Source organism: Sporothrix brasiliensis, assembly GCF_000820605.1.
Source record: "Sporothrix brasiliensis 5110 chromosome Unknown Cont19, whole genome shotgun sequence".
In the NCBI taxonomy this organism is placed as follows: Eukaryota; Fungi; Ascomycota; class Sordariomycetes; order Ophiostomatales; family Ophiostomataceae; genus Sporothrix; species Sporothrix brasiliensis.
The window spans coordinates 2,540,518-2,555,466 of NW_024467138.1; the positions used below are offsets into that span (position 1 = coordinate 2,540,518).

The 14,949-nt window shown below is 58.8% G+C and overlaps 2 protein-coding genes across 2 annotated transcripts; one reads left to right on the top strand and one right to left on the bottom strand.

Moving 5' to 3' along the window:
• Window positions 1–2,269: 2,269 nt before the first annotated feature.
• Window positions 2,270–10,960, bottom strand: SPBR_00002 (pre-mRNA-processing factor 8; the record flags this gene model as incomplete). Its single annotated transcript, XM_040758323.1, has 1 exon — window positions 2,270–10,960. One exon carries the CDS (start codon window positions 10,958–10,960, stop codon window positions 2,270–2,272), a length of 8,691 nt encoding a protein of 2,896 aa, XP_040618509.1.
• A 792-nt stretch (window positions 10,961–11,752) lies between these two features.
• SPBR_00192 (translation initiation factor 3 subunit C) lies at window positions 11,753–14,450 on the top strand (the record flags this gene model as incomplete). Its single annotated transcript, XM_040758512.1, has 2 exons — window positions 11,753–12,122; window positions 12,208–14,450. 2 exons carry the CDS (start codon window positions 11,753–11,755, stop codon window positions 14,448–14,450), a joined length of 2,613 nt encoding a protein of 870 aa, XP_040618510.1.
• Window positions 14,451–14,949: the final 499 nt, after the last annotated feature.

The following is a 14,949-nucleotide window of genomic DNA, read 5'->3' on the forward strand; positions in this document are numbered from 1 at the left end:
CAGCGTCTGACGCGTGGCTGGAAGGTGCTCACAGGTCGCACTTGCCGCGTGCAATCGCGCAACGGTGCAGGCACTCTGCACAGAAGGAGCGTTTTGCTGCGCAGTTGGTCTTGGGCGTGCATCGTCGCTGTTCGTCGGTACTTCCGCGCATCACTATTACGGACGAAATCAGGTTCTCGTATATTTTGGAATGTATTTTGGAAGCCTCACAATAATCGCCATAGGACCTGTCGCTATTGCAGAAATGCCTGGGCGTGCAGAAAACACGAAATGGGGTGCTGGAATCTACCCAAACCAAACAAGGACAAAAGCTGGACGGGATATGCATCGTACAGAGTACAGACGAACGACGTCCAAGTGACGATGCCGGCGAACAAAGAAGATGCGCCTTGCATATGCTTGAGGGCTTCCTGTTTGGATCAATACCGAGGGCAAGCAGCGGCTGCAAGCATGCTGCGGAGTCAGACTCTCCTTTCGAATACAGCGGTCATTGCAGCCCTTGTACGAATCGTATCTTACGTCGTATCTTTGGGCACGAACGCTTTCTCCGGGGAGCTGGAATCGGTTCACCTGAATCTGTACGGAGTATTCCGCATAGTTACTCCGCCAGTCCGTGTGCGTCTGCCAAGACACCCCTTGGCACACTCGGATGTCGAGTGCATGTTAAAATGTGCACTCGTTGGATGTTCGGCCTGCTTTACTTTACGGCCATCTCTCGTCCTGCTTGATGCCCACTCTCTACAATCAAGGATGCCGCTGGGCGCAAGTGTGCAAGTGCGCTGTCCTCGTCCAAAAGCGCCAAGCGACATGCATGATCATGCAGAGCGTCACGGCCCTTGCGAGTGACAGGTTGCCACAAAAGCCCCCATTCAAAGTTCATTCCCCGTCACTCTTTCCCTCTCTACCTCTTTCTCTCTTTCTCTCTTTCTCTCCTTCCCTTTTGTACCCACTCTCCGGTTTACATCGCTTGGAAAGATTAGACGGAAAGAACTTTGGACGTATTCGTATGACACGGCTTATGACAGCCCAGAGGAAGACGGGGGTCACCTCAGGCAGGTGCTTCCGAAGATTCGGAAACTCCCACGCCTCCCACGCCCTCCTGGTCCTGCTTTTGAGGAAGTCAGCCTGGTCACTCTTTCCTTGGTTTGTACACGTCTTTACGCCGAGTCGACTCCGTCGCTTTGCCCTGGGGAGGCATATCCTCCGAACGTGTCTGCAGCACAATGCAGGTACGCAGAACGTCAGCTGCAGGGCCTGTCTGTTTGCGGTAACAGGCGCGACGGGTCACATCGGTTTGTTTATTGTTCCATTTTCTTTATTTGGAGGTGCTGGACGTCGCATTCTCGTCCTTGGCTGGGCCGCATCCTGCTTTTGACATGTGCAATCTGCTCCTTCCCTCTTTTCGAGTGGTCTCTTTCCACTCCGTCTTGCTTGCCCAATACGGCGTCCTTCCTCGTGTCGCCCCTGCCCTTTCTGTCCTGCTCTGTCCAGCCCACCCCACCTTTTTTTTCATGGACAAGGCTGGCGCTAACCTGTTGTTGGCCGCGCCTTTTTGATTTGCTTGCAATGCATTGATGCATGAATCTGTGCAATTTACTTGATCATCACTGCGAGGCGCTGATTCCGCGTTGCTGTCTGGGCTCTCCGCTCGCTCGCCAGATACGAGCAATACAAGAGACACTGATGGCGTCGGCAGACCCGTTGCCGCCGGGCGCCGCTGCTTGTTCAGTTCTTACCAAGCTCGTGCTGTGATGGGAAGGTGCGACGAACAGGCCGCACCTGTCACAGGGCCCACGAACGGCAGGCGCCCTTGCGGTAGGGAAAGGACATGGCGACTGGTGATGCTTACGCGCTCTTGCCTTGTCTGCCTCGAATCGGATTGGTCATCTGACAGGCGTACGTTTTTTGACACACTCACATCCCACGCGCATTTTTGCTAAACCCTCGGGCCGGCGTCATGTTGAACAGCTAAAGATCAAAGACCATAAAAAGGAAAAATTATAAGACTATGAAAACGAAAACAGAGGCCATAGTATTCAAGTCGAAACTGGAAACAAACTCGTGATGCAGCGTCGCCGTGCCATTTAGAAGTCCGAAAATGAAGATCAAACATGCAAAATAAAAGTACAAAATGTTTTTTTTCTTTCTTTTTTTTCTGTCCACGACCCTTCCCACCAACGGGCACCTGGGCTGGTCTGGTGCCCTTTTGTGCCCGTATGCATTTTCTCCCACTCTCCTCGTCGTGCCGCGAGGACTGAGGCCTGCTCGCTTAGGCAAAGCTGTCGTCGCGGTCCACCCAAATGTCTTCCAGCTCGGCAAAGTTCTGGAAGTGCAGTGGCCGGTGCTGGTCGCTGTAGAAGGGCTGCGGCGTGTCGAGCTTGACGTGCACGCTCTTCTTGGCCAGGCCGGCAAAGTCCGACCCCATGAAGCTGTAGTTCCACCGGCCGTTCTCGGGGACCAGGAAGAAGCCCTTGTACTTGGGGCTCAGCAGCAGCTTGCGCTTCTCGCCCATGCTCGTCGTGAAGCCCTGCGGCTGGTCGCTCTGCGTGTCCTTGTTCTGCACGCCCCACGAGAAGCCCTGCGGCGACAGGCCCCACGCCGACAGCGAGACGCTGCCCGGCGTGAACGACACCGACACGGAGATGTTGCTGTCGCGGTTGACGGACCACGACTCGTGCTCGTCCTGCAGGCGCGCCATCTCCGTCACGTCCGCCGCCGACATGTACGGCAGCTCGTTGCCCGACGCCGTATGGATGATGCCCAGCGGCTCGAGGTTCCTGAGGTACTCGTGCTGCGGCAGGTGCTGCGGCAGCTGGACGCCCCGCAGACCGCCAATCTGCGGCACCAGCACAATGCACCGGATCTCCTTCACCTGGTCCGTCTCGGGCGGCGAGGAGCCGTACAGGTAGCCGGCCACCTGGACACGCAGGTCCGCGATCGTGATGAACTTTTTGAGAATGTTGTTGGGCATCACAAACGTCAGCGCGCCGCTGTCGCTGTCGGCCGGCGACACGTAGATGTTGTTGGCGCGCGTGCGCAGGTTCGACGTCGCAATGGCGCGCGTGCGCCACTCCGTCTTGGACGCAAACGTCTGCGTCTCAAACTGCGACGTCGTCGTCACAATCATCTCCTCGCCGTGGATGTTGTGCGTCTTGGTCGTCGTCGCCATCAGCTGCTGCTGCTCTTGCTGCTGCTTCTCGATTTCGGCCGCCTGCTGGCGCTGCATCGACGGCGCCGAAATTTCCATACCGAGGATGATGTCGCGCACTTCGCTGGTCGTCAGGCTCGACACGTTGACGTTGTTCTTCTTGCCGTAGTCGTTGAGAATCAGGTCGCGCAGCTGCGTTTCCACCTTGATCCATTCCTCGTCCGTCAGCGACGGCCAGATGTGATGGTCCTGCGTGATGATGGTCTTGTCCGGCCGCAGAATCAGCTTCGTCTTGTCCTGGTTCACGTGCAGCCCACGCAGAATCAGGACGAGACGCGAGAAGGCCGTGTACGAGGAGATGCCGCTCTTCAGCCACTCGTCGTAGAGGTTGAAAAGCACCATCTGCGGCTCGGTCGCGCGCAGGATCATGTCACCCAGCTTCTCCACCTTCATCGCCGCCTGGAAGGGCAGCTGCAGTTCGGACGCGCGGATCGAGATGTTGGGGAAGTCGAGCAGGTTCACCTCGAGCGGGTCCAGCAGACCCTTGCGCGTGACAATCAGCTGCTTCGGCTGCTCTTCCACCGGCAGCGAGCGGATCAGCGCCGCGACTTCCTCGGCCGTCTTCCACTTGGCCAGCTGGCCCAGACGCTTCTGGCCGGCCCACACGCTCGTGTGGATGATCTTGAGGAAGAGCTGGCCGGTGCGCGGGTTGAAGATGAAGATGGCGCCGTTGATGGGCTTGGTCGTCAGGTTGCCTTCAAACGTCTTGTGGATGGTCACGCGGTAGACGTTGGTGTCGTCGATGAACAGCTGTGTCTGGTTGCTGAAGAGCTCCGAGTAGTTTTGCGAGTTCAAAAACTCTTGGTTGCTCTCCGACGCGTACAGCTGCAGGCCCTTGCGGATGCGCTCGCGCAGGACGTACAGTGCCGGGTTGGCCTTGATGATCTTGGCCATGGCCTGCTGAACAAGAATCTTCAGACCGGGGAAGTACTGGCCGTACGCCGAGTACAAGTTGTACGCCATGTCGATGCCAATCATCAAGCCCGTCGGCGACGGATACAGACTCATGCTGTCCGTGGTATAGTCGAGGTACTTGGCACGGACGTAGCGCTCAATGTCGTGCGAGTCGTAGTCGCCATACCGCAGCTGGACGTCGATCCAGAACTTGTCCGTCGTCGTGGCCTCGAGCGTGTCCTTGGAGTCAAACAGGAGCGACGGACGAGTCACGTTCCACCGCTGGCTCGGGAACAGCTGGATATCGGCGCACGAACTGTTCATCTTGTACGACTTGCGCGGGTGGATCGTCTCCTTCTGCACAGACTCGATGCCGAGGGAATCAAGCTCCTGGTCAAACACCTGGCACAGATCCATCACAACAGACTCGTGGATCTTTTGCCACAGATGCGCCCGGAAGATTTGGATCAGCGAGATCTTGAGCGTCGGCAGCTTGCCGTGAAGGAAAATGCCCGTCAAATCCAGCTGCACCTGGAAACCAACGTACACCGACGCTCGGTTCATCGTCGGCGACCACCACAGAACAAACCGACGGTTCGGAATCTGCGACAGACCACTCCGCTGGGCCGATGTGAGCTTTTTGAACTTGAGTGAATTTTCAAAGCCAGAATTGTGGACAACCACATGATCATGTCGAAGGTACAGCTGATCTTGATCAACGCGGAAACCAGCCCATTCGGTCTCATGCTCCTCGAGCTCGATCCCTGTAATCATGTACCTGCTAGTGGCAGGTGCAAACCGGCCCATGACGATCTTGCGGGCCAAGAGCGTCGGGATCTCGTGAATCTCCCCGGTGATGACGGCGCGCAGGGCAGTGTCTGACGTCATGGCGCGTTCGCTGGGCGGTGGAACAACCTCCGACGTGGTGACCTTGAAGCCAAGCGAGCGCGTCAGCGTCACGGCGTCCCAGAAGAGGCGCGAGTGTCGCCGTTTGGGCTGTGCGTAGACAAAGGCACCGACACCGGCCGCATCATTCGCGACGTACGTCCCGTCGGAATCGATCAAACCGGCCAAAACGGCCAGGCGGACCTCGCGGGAGTTCTTGAGGTAGCACTCCGGGATGTGCTTGGCGTCGGGGCTAACGCCGCGGGAGAGGACGCCCAGAGGCCGGAGGGCATTCAGGAGGCTGTTGACCTTGCGGCCGCTCGCAGCACCCGCAGATGCTATCTGCTGGGCCAGCAGCTCCTCCTCGTCTTCATTCAGATCGCCATAGGCTCGGCGGCCAGACTGCAAGCGAATTTGCCGGGTATGTTCGTCGGCGCGGAGCGCTTCTCTATCGTCCTCGTCGTCTTTGATCTCTTGAAGCGCGGACAGGAGGTCATCGGCGGGAAGGTCCCCCTCCGCGACCGGGATCATGTCCAGGACGTCGTCGAGCTGTGCGTGCTCCAGTGCTTCTGTGGTGATGTCGACGACTGTGGGGGCCGGGAAACAATCAAAGTCAAATGCTGGCAAGACGATCTCCTTAGGACCATCTGCTTCTACCGGTGTCCCGGCGCGGGTGGTTTGCTGCGAAAATGGTACTGGGTCGCTCGAAGACAAGCTGCGGTCGGCACGCAAAGGCGTGGGGACTATGGCGGGCGCCTGCCACGCGTGCTTGGGGTCGCCGTCGGACATGGTGCGGTCTCCGACATGGTGGTCAAAATGCAGGTCCAGCTCGGCGGCGTACGCCGCCAGGAAATCGCGGATTTCCTGCTCATAGTCGGTGGCGACGGCATCATCCACGCGGTGGCCGTCACCAAGCCACAGGCCCAAGAAGTAAGGGTCGACTGGCACGTCCTGCTCGGCATACTCGAATGGAGGGGCTCTGTAGAGCCGGTATCGCGAGCGCGAGGAGGGGTCCATAGCCGCAAAATCGGCCGCCGTCATCTCGATGGTCGTCCAGCGGCCGTCAGGACTGCTCTCCGGGACGGACCGGTCGCCGATCACGTCCTCCATTCTGTCGTCCCCACGGTCATGGCAACAAGGTTCGTGCAGAGTCAGGATATGGTTGGGCGTGACCACCAGATCCTCGCACCGACCAGTCTTGATGCGGTACAGGCGTTCCTTGCCGGACACAATGTTAAACGCCTTGCGGGGGCCGCCGTCGGGGCCCAGGAGCAGGTCGCCTTCTTGGACATCCTCGACGTTGACCAGCGATCCATCGTAGCGGCAGAGACGAGTGCCCTTGGCGAGACAGGCCTTTTCCCAGAAGAGACCCTCCCAGGATGCGTAGCCAGTCGCGCGGAACAGACTGTGCTCGAGAATCGTTTCGACACCACCCAGGGCTTGGATCACATCGGTACGGTAGCTCTGGAGAGACCACAACCTGCCGTCGTGCCGCTGGCTGGTCCACCAGAAGGGGTTGCTCCGCATAAGCTGGTAAATCTTGAAATCGGCGCGAGCGCGGAAACCCTTGTCGAAGCTCAGCGTGCTGCGGTCCTTCTGGAAGAGGGTGTTGATCCGCGGCAGACCGCGGTCCCAGCTGTCCTCGAGATCTTCCAGGGTCAGACGTCTGTTCTGCTGGTTCGCCTCGAGCCGTTTCTGCGAGTACTCGGTCCAGACACGCTGCGAGTCGACAAACTCGGCCTCCCACGGAATGATGTACCGGAAGATGTTGGGGATCAGCGTCTCTTCGTCGTGCGTCATGCCGGCGCGGTAGTGGGTGACACCGACGTCCGTCTGCTTGGACCACCGCTTGTCGCTTGTCGGGATCAGAATGTGCGAGCCCGAAATCATACCAAGACCGCCAAGTTCCTTGGGCGTGTAGAACACAGCGGGCGGGAAACGCGACGGCATCTTGGAGTTGAGGCCAATCTTGACACGGGTCTGAATCTTGGTCTCGCACTTGACAATGGCGTCGAGAAGACTCACGGTCGACACAGCGGCCTCGCGGTAGTAGGTGAAGAGGGCAATCAGCGCCGTGTTCCACTTGTTGGCAATCTTGGTGAACGTCGTCGAGCCGGACGACATGAGGATCTGGCGGATGCGGTTGTTGAACTTGGCCACGTCCTCCTCCGTCACCTGCAAAAAGGCATGGGCTGTCCGCTCCTTCGTCGTGTTGTCCACCAGCGACCAGACGCTGTCCTTGACCGGGAACTCGTCGTTCTGGTTGCGGATCTTGGGCAGCACGCGCACCTCAAACCCGGCCATGGAGAACAGCAAGTTCGGGTTGTCGCGGCTGTACACGCTGGCGAACGTGTCCTCCCACTCGATCGTGGTCACCGACCGGGGCAGACGGTTCTTGAGATCCCAGAACACGGCGCGGCCCAGATTGACGTCGTGGCGCATCAGGCGCATGCGCGAATCACGAGGCCAGCACCGCTTCGTCTTGTAGCCAATGACGTTTTCAAAGTTGGGATCGGGCTGCTCGGTGAGGAAGCGCTGGATGAGGTCGCGGGACTCGTCGGCCGAAAACCGCAGGAACACCCAGATCTTGTCAATGTAACGCGTGTACAGGCGGATGGGGTGCTTGGTCTCCGTCTCCCGGTCCTGGAACTGCAAAAAGTCGTTGGGCGCATGGGGCGGGCCTGCAATCTCACTGGCACGCTGCGGTCCGAGGAGAAGCAGATCGAGAATGAGGCCATAGTACTGGAAGACAAAGGCCGCAAACTGCAGGCCGCGGATCATGCCGTAGCTGTTGACGTGGCTCATGTCCTTGTAGGCAAGCGTCACGTTGTTCTTGGCCGTGATGTAGTCGGCCAAATTGTGGTCCATGATCAGACGCAGCAGCGAATTGAGAAGCGTGAGCTCAATCTTTTCGTAGACCTTGGACAGCTGCGTCTCAATCAGGACGTCGCACTCGCCGTCTGCCGTCTCCCACACATTCTGCAGGTTGTTGATGCCCTGCGTCCACTTGTACACCAGCAGCGGCGGCACCTCAGAGTCGGACGGCTTGATCCAGGCAGGGAAGAGGTGGCGCTGGTCCGCCTGGTACCAGAGGTACTGGTCAAGATAGGCGTCGCTGATCTTCTCGATGGGCTCAATGTCGTAGACCGGGTTGATTGTGCTGTAGTTGTCGTTCATGTCGATGCCCACCTCCTTGAACGCACGCTGCGTCAACAGGAAGCGCTTGATCCGTTCCAGCGTGGTGCCGGGGTTGTCGTACGCCTGCTCAATGAGGGCGAGTTCTTCGCGTTGACTCTGGTTCAGGCGGCCCTTGGTCGAGTACGACTCCCGCAGGCGCTCGAGGGCCAGGATCAGGATTTTGGTGTCGTGCTTGTACGACACGCTGGGGAATGGGATGGGCGAGAACTTTCTCGACTCCAGCCAGTGCACCGTCGTGGTGTAGATGGCCACCGCCTCTTCCGACGACACGTACGGGCCGTCCTTCATGTGGTTGTGCTGGCGCTCCTGCTCGGCCTTGAGCCAGAGCCGTGTGAGGCGGCCAACATTCTTCTTGGCGACAGTCTTGTCGACGGTGGCACCGCGGCGGATGCGCTCACGGTTGTAATGCGCCACCGAGATCCACCAGTCGGCCTTGGCCTTGACATAGCGCAGAATGACGTTCTCAATGGGCGCCGGCAGACCGGGCACCTTCCAGGGAATGTTGCTCTTCCAGCACCGCCAGGCCTCCGAGAGATGCTGCAGGACGGTGTTCACCTTGCTCTGCCGGATGCCCTCGGGCATCATGTCCATCAAATCCGCCATGACGGACGCACGCAGCTCCAGGTCAAAGTGCGATTCGACACGCTGCTTTGTTACCGTCTTCGCAACACCCTTGCTGTGACGGCCCTCAAACTGACGCGAGAGCAGGTTGCCCAGCCAGCGTTCTAGCAGCGGGATGATGCCGCGCATGAAGAAAAGCCAGACACGCCAAGCCGGTGCCCACACGCCGCAGCCGGGGCCCTTGCCGATGCCGCCGGCGTTGAACTTGTAGTAGATCAGGTGCTTGAGATCTTTGCAGGACCGGATCTGGTGCATCAACTTGTACTTGTACCGGTACATGCCCGTCAGCTGGCCGACGTGGTTGAATGCGTACAGAATGCCATCCGCCAACTGGAAGGCGTCGATGTTGCCAAGGCGGTACTGAACCTGGGCGTCGACAATGAGCTTGGTGAGGCGCAGTATTTCGCGCATCAGGTGGAATGCGTTACCAAAGCGAGACTTCTTGCGCTCCTTGGTGGTGAGCGTCTTGACAGGCTTCAGGTTGAAGTTGTAGTCCAGGTGCAGGTACGTCAGGTTCTTGCGGTGGATGAGCAGGTTCAGCATGTTGAAGCCCTGCCGACACACCTGCAGACCGGCCTCGACCCAGTCGATGGTCGTCTGCTGGAAGAACTTGGTCTGCTTCAGTGTCCGCAGCAGGTCCTGCCGCTGGAGCGTCTTGGGTTTCTTCTTGTGCAGCTCGTTGAGAACGTAGGTCTTGAGCAGCTTCTGGTACGAAACGCCCACTTTCATGGGCATATGACGGGCCGGATGCTCCAGGTACATCCACTTGACCAGCGGGACGTCCTGTGCGCGCACCATCTTGCCAGAGCGGCGGTTGAAGGGGTACGGCGCCCACCACAGATCAATGGCATCAAAGGTGTCGTCCGTGGTCAGGTCGTCGTCGGCCATGAAGGGCTCCAGGTCGGCCGGCAGCTCGAAGAGGCTTTCCTCTGGCTCCTCGTTGCTGCCGTAGCCAAAGATCTCGTCCTCGTGGCTCGTGGTCGTAAACTTGGTGTCGGAGCGCGACGAGACGGGGTTGATGTTGGACACGACGTGGAATGTAGGCAGGTCCGAGTTCTTCGTCAGCGTGTACACGGTCTGCGGGTACGAGTACCACGTGTTCCGCACGCTACGCGGGAACGAGTTGTACAAATGGGGGTAGGCGACCCGCGACTCGGTCCGGATCGCGTTGCGGAAAATGATGCGGTCAATAGCGTTGAACTCGCCAAAGTCTTCGTCGTTCGGGTCGATGTCCTTGTACAGCGGCTCGAAACGAGCGCTGCCAGGAAGAGCGACGTTCAGAGCCTTGGAGGTGAAGAAGCTCTGCGGCTCGAACAGGTAAAAGTAGTTGGAGTCCTGCCGCTCGCTGAGCAGAGGACGGCTAAGACGGTACAGAGCGGCCATCTGCCGCAGGTTGAGGTTCCATGACTTGTAGCTGGGGCCGTTGACATGCGACGTGTCCACCAAGGGCCGGCTGTCGTAGAACCACTCGTAGACAGCCTCGTCCTCCTCCTCGTGCAGCTCCAGCTGGATCGGCTCGAGCGGCTCGACATCCTCAATGTTTTCCGACCAGGACAGGGGCGGCTCCTCATCGTCAAAGGGCGGGAATCGCATGCGCTTGAACAGACGCCGGTTGCGCTTCTCGTGCCGCATGGCCGCCCACATGGCCGCCCACTGCGCGTGGAAAACGGGCTCAATGACGCGCGGGATCTCGTTGACCAGAGTCAGGCAGCCGTTGACATGGTACAGAACCTTGACTTCGCGCGCCGACTCCCAGGGCATGGGCATGTTCTCGAGCAGCTTGAGAACGGCATGCGGCATGAACTTGAGCGCGCCGAGATAGCTGCGCTTGTCGCTCGTGTACTTCTTCTGCGAGACATCGCCAATGTCCTTGACAATCTTGCGCAGATGCTCCGGTGGCATGTCGGCCTTTTGTGTCTCAACAAAGCCACCCCTCCGTTTCTCGCCGAAACGGTTGCGTCGTGTGCGGAGCCATTCGTTCTTCTTCTGCTCGAGCTTCGCTAGCTCGAGTTCACTGAGTGGCTTATAGCCCGAGGATGGGGGAGGCGGCGGAGGAGGAACCGCAGGAGGTGCAGGGAGCATGGAAGGGTCGGGAGGCGGTGGCGGCGGCGGTGGAGGGGCCCATCCCGGCGGCGGGGGAGGAAGAGACGACATCGCGACTGAGACGGAAGGAACGGTCGTGCGTGGGCGCCTGCTCCAGAAAAAGGAGGCACGCGTGGTATGATGACACAGTTATGCGATGCAGCACAGGTGATCGATGTCGGGTGGCGATGTGATATGAATCATGAGAATAGAAACGGAAATGCTGTAGGCAGCACCTGAGCTGCAATGGCTAGCGAGCGTTGCGCCTCGCGTCCGCCGTGTCGAGCTTCTGTTTGGCGGTGCAGTCCGGACTATTCTTCGGAAGAATGCCTATAGAAATGTCTGATCACCCTGGATGATGCAGGATGCTTATGCGTTTGGTGCGAGGTCGTTGAGAGCTCGGCGGTGATGTATTGAGGCACTGTTTGCCCTTGCAAACACTGAGAAAGTCGCGACACGGTATGATGCAGGGCCTCCTCCGAGCGGCAAGATTTTTTTGCCTGGTAAGTTGCCTGATTGGGGGAGGCATTGATATTAGGTAATTTCACGTGCCATGGTTCGTCGTCTGGTTACGTTCATACTGGATACGCGCAAACTTCCTAGATTCTGCCAGCTGGCACGTGCTATGCCGGTCCGTCCTCCTCTAGCCCCAGCAAACCCCACTAAATTCAGTAAATTTTTCTGTCTGGTCAAGTATTTTTTTCCGTGTTCGTTTCCCCTCCATTTGCCATTGCCCACATTGTGCGGCTAGCCAGCAAAACAATCCTCGCCAGGAGCCCTTTTTCACACCTCTGGCAGACAGACCCTGGGACTCTGCAACCATCAGCCCACCCACGGCATCATAAGCGACATACGACCATCAATATGTCTGCCACGCGCTTTTTCCGCTCCGGAAACGACAGCTCCAGTGAGAGCAGCTCCGACGAGGAGGAACTCTACTCCGATGAGGAGGAGGAGCTCGACGACCTCGACGATGATGACGACGACGAGGACGACGATGATGACGACGACGACGACGATGACGATGATGACTCGGATACCGACTCGGACGGCGACAGGCCGCGGGGAGCGAACGCGTTCTTGCTCGACGCAGATTCAGGTGCCAGCTCCGACGAGGAGGAGCCCTCTGCCAAGGTGAAGAGCGCGAAAGACAAGCGGTTCGACGAGCTCGATGCCACAATCACGGCGATTGAAAACGGCGAGAAGATCAACGACTGGGGCTCGATCTCGACTGGTTCGTCTTGTCCCCCGCCGTTTTGGCCATAGACCGACCGCCTTGACGCGGTTTGACTCATCACTAACGCGTGTGCACTTCGCAGAGTTCGATAAGCTGAACCGCCAGGCCGAGAAGCTGCGCCAGGGTTCCAAGGCCCCCAAGCTCTACATCAAGGCCGTTGCCGACCTCGAGGACTTTTTGAACGAGTCGATCTCCATGCAGAAGGTCTCCCTGAAGAAGATGAACGCGACCAGCGCACGTGGCCTGAACGCCGTCAAGCAGCGCATACGCAAGGTCGTCAAGGAGTACCAGAGCCAGATCGACGAGTACCGTGCCGACAAGGATGAGTTCATGGAGTCTGACGAGGAGGAGGCCCCGGCACCAAGAAGGGCGCCCGCTGCCGTTACGTTTGACACCACCGTTGAGGAGGGTGACGACCAGGGCTTCTCGACGGTTGTTGGCAAGGGTGGCCGTGTTGTTCAGTTCACGCCCGATGGCATCTTCAAGCAGCTGCGGACGATCATGGAGTCCCGTGGTAAGAAGAACACCGACCGACCAGAGCAGATCAAGATTATGGAGAAGCTCAACGAGATTGCCGTGACGCCGTACCAGCAGATCCGTGTCCTGCTGACGCTCGTCTCGGCACGCTTCGACCTGGGCTCGGGCGCTGCCACCTTCATGCCGCTCGAACACTGGAAGGCCGCCGAGAAGGAGCTGGGCCAGCTCTTCAAGATCCTCGAGAAGAACAAGGAGTACATTGTCATCGAGAACGCCGAGGAGTGGGACGACGACGACAAGCCGCCCACCCTGGAGGCCGGCCAGAAGTACGTCAAGATCCCAGGCAGCATCGTCTCGTACGTTGAGCGTCTGGACGACGAGTTGGTTCGCTCTCTCCAGAACATTGACCCCCACACGTCCGAGTACATCGACCGCCTCCAGGACGAGGGTGCCCTGTACAACACCATTGTCCTGGGCCAACTTTACTACGAGACGCTCCGCAAGGACTCGTCCCTGGAGATCCCCCAAGAGAGCCTGAACCGCATTGTCATGCGGAGACTCGAGCACATCTACTTCAAGCCGGCGCAGGTGGTCAAGATCCTGGATGAGAACAGCTGGAAGGAGGCCACCAGCGGCATCGACTCGACGATTACGCCGCGCGCCGAGTCGAGTGAGCCTTCCGGTCTGCTGAACCTGCTGTGCGGCTACCTGTTTGCCAACAGCGAGGGGATCATCCGCGCCCGTGCCATGCTGTGCCAAATCTACTTCCTGGCGCTGCACGACGACTACTACCGCGCGCGTGACATGATGCTCATGTCGCATCTGCAGGAGACGATCAACAGCTTCGATGTGCAGTCGCAGATCCTGTACAACCGGACGCTGGTGCAGGTGGGCCTCTGCGCATTCCGCAAGGGTCTTGTGTACGATGCGCAGAACACGCTGCAGGAGATCTGCGGCAGTGGCCGGCAGAAGGAGCTCCTGGCGCAGGGCGTCATGATCCAGCGCTACAGCCAGGTCTCGCCCGAGCAGGAGCGCATTGAGAAGCAGCGCCAGCTGCCGTTCCACATGCACATCAACCTCGAGCTGCTCGAGTGCGTGTACCTGACGTGCAGCATGCTGCTGGAGATCCCGCTGCTGGCGCAGACCGGCTCGTCGCCGGACATCAAGAAGCGGGTGATCAGCAAGACGTACCGCCGCATGCTCGAGTACCACGAGCGCCAGATCTTCACGGGCCCGCCGGAGAACACACGCGACCACGTGATGCAGGCCTCGAAGACGCTGGCGGCGGGAGAGTGGAAGAAGGCGATTGAGTTCATCCACAGCATCAAGATCTGGGAGCTGATGCCGCAGGCCGACAGCATCAAGGCCATGCTGGCCAAGCAGATCCAGGAGGAGGGCGTGCGCACGTTCCTGTTCACGTACGCGCCCTTCTACGACACGCTGGCCCTGGAGACGCTCAGCAACATGTTTGAGCTGGAGACGCACAAGATCTCGGCCATCATCAGCAAGATGATCAGCCACGAGGAGCTGGCGGCCGCCTTGGACCAGGTCAACCAGACGGTCATCTTCCGCAAGGGCGTCGAGCTGTCGCGTCTGCAGAGCCTGGCCCTGACGCTGTCCGACAAGGCCAGCGCGCTGACGGAGTCAAACGAGCGGACACTGGAGCAGCGGACACAGGGCTCGGCCAACGCCTTCGACAGACAAGGCGGCCGCGGCCGGGGCGGTGGCCGTGGTGGCGGCGGCGCACGGGGCGGCCGCGGAGGCGCTCGTGCCGGCGGCAACACGCAACGGCAGGCGGGCGGCACGCAGTTCACAGGCGGCGCACTGGGTGCTGCCGTCCGGGCTTGATTTCGTTAGGATGCTTTTTCAATAGTTTAGTTTTTCTCCTCCGTGTCGTTCTGCCTCATTCATGTTTGGGGATCCAGGTCATCAAAAAGGTTGCATTGAGACGACGTGGTCACCTGCTCCGGTATTTGCTTTTTCACGTTTCCGTGTAGACACAGCGCCGGTGGTATCTAAGCAAGGAAGCGGCGACTTGGGTAGGTTCTTGCCGTGGTTGTCTGTCCCTAGCAGATGCTATCACGTGCTCTTGTGGTTTGAAAACGGTTCTGTCAAGGCGCTGCATCGCGTTGGGATGCGCAGAAAACAAAACGGCGACGTTAGAAAAGCAGTGTCTTTAGTGCCAAAATACTATATGTATGATACATTTGCTGTGTTTTGATTGCAAGTAAGTAAGCTGCCAGTGGATTTTACAGTGTAGATACTGGGGCCCATTTTAGAGTGTTGCACAAAAATGGGCAATTGGGGCCATTGTAACTGGCTGGGCGCCAGGGCAGGTGCAACTGGC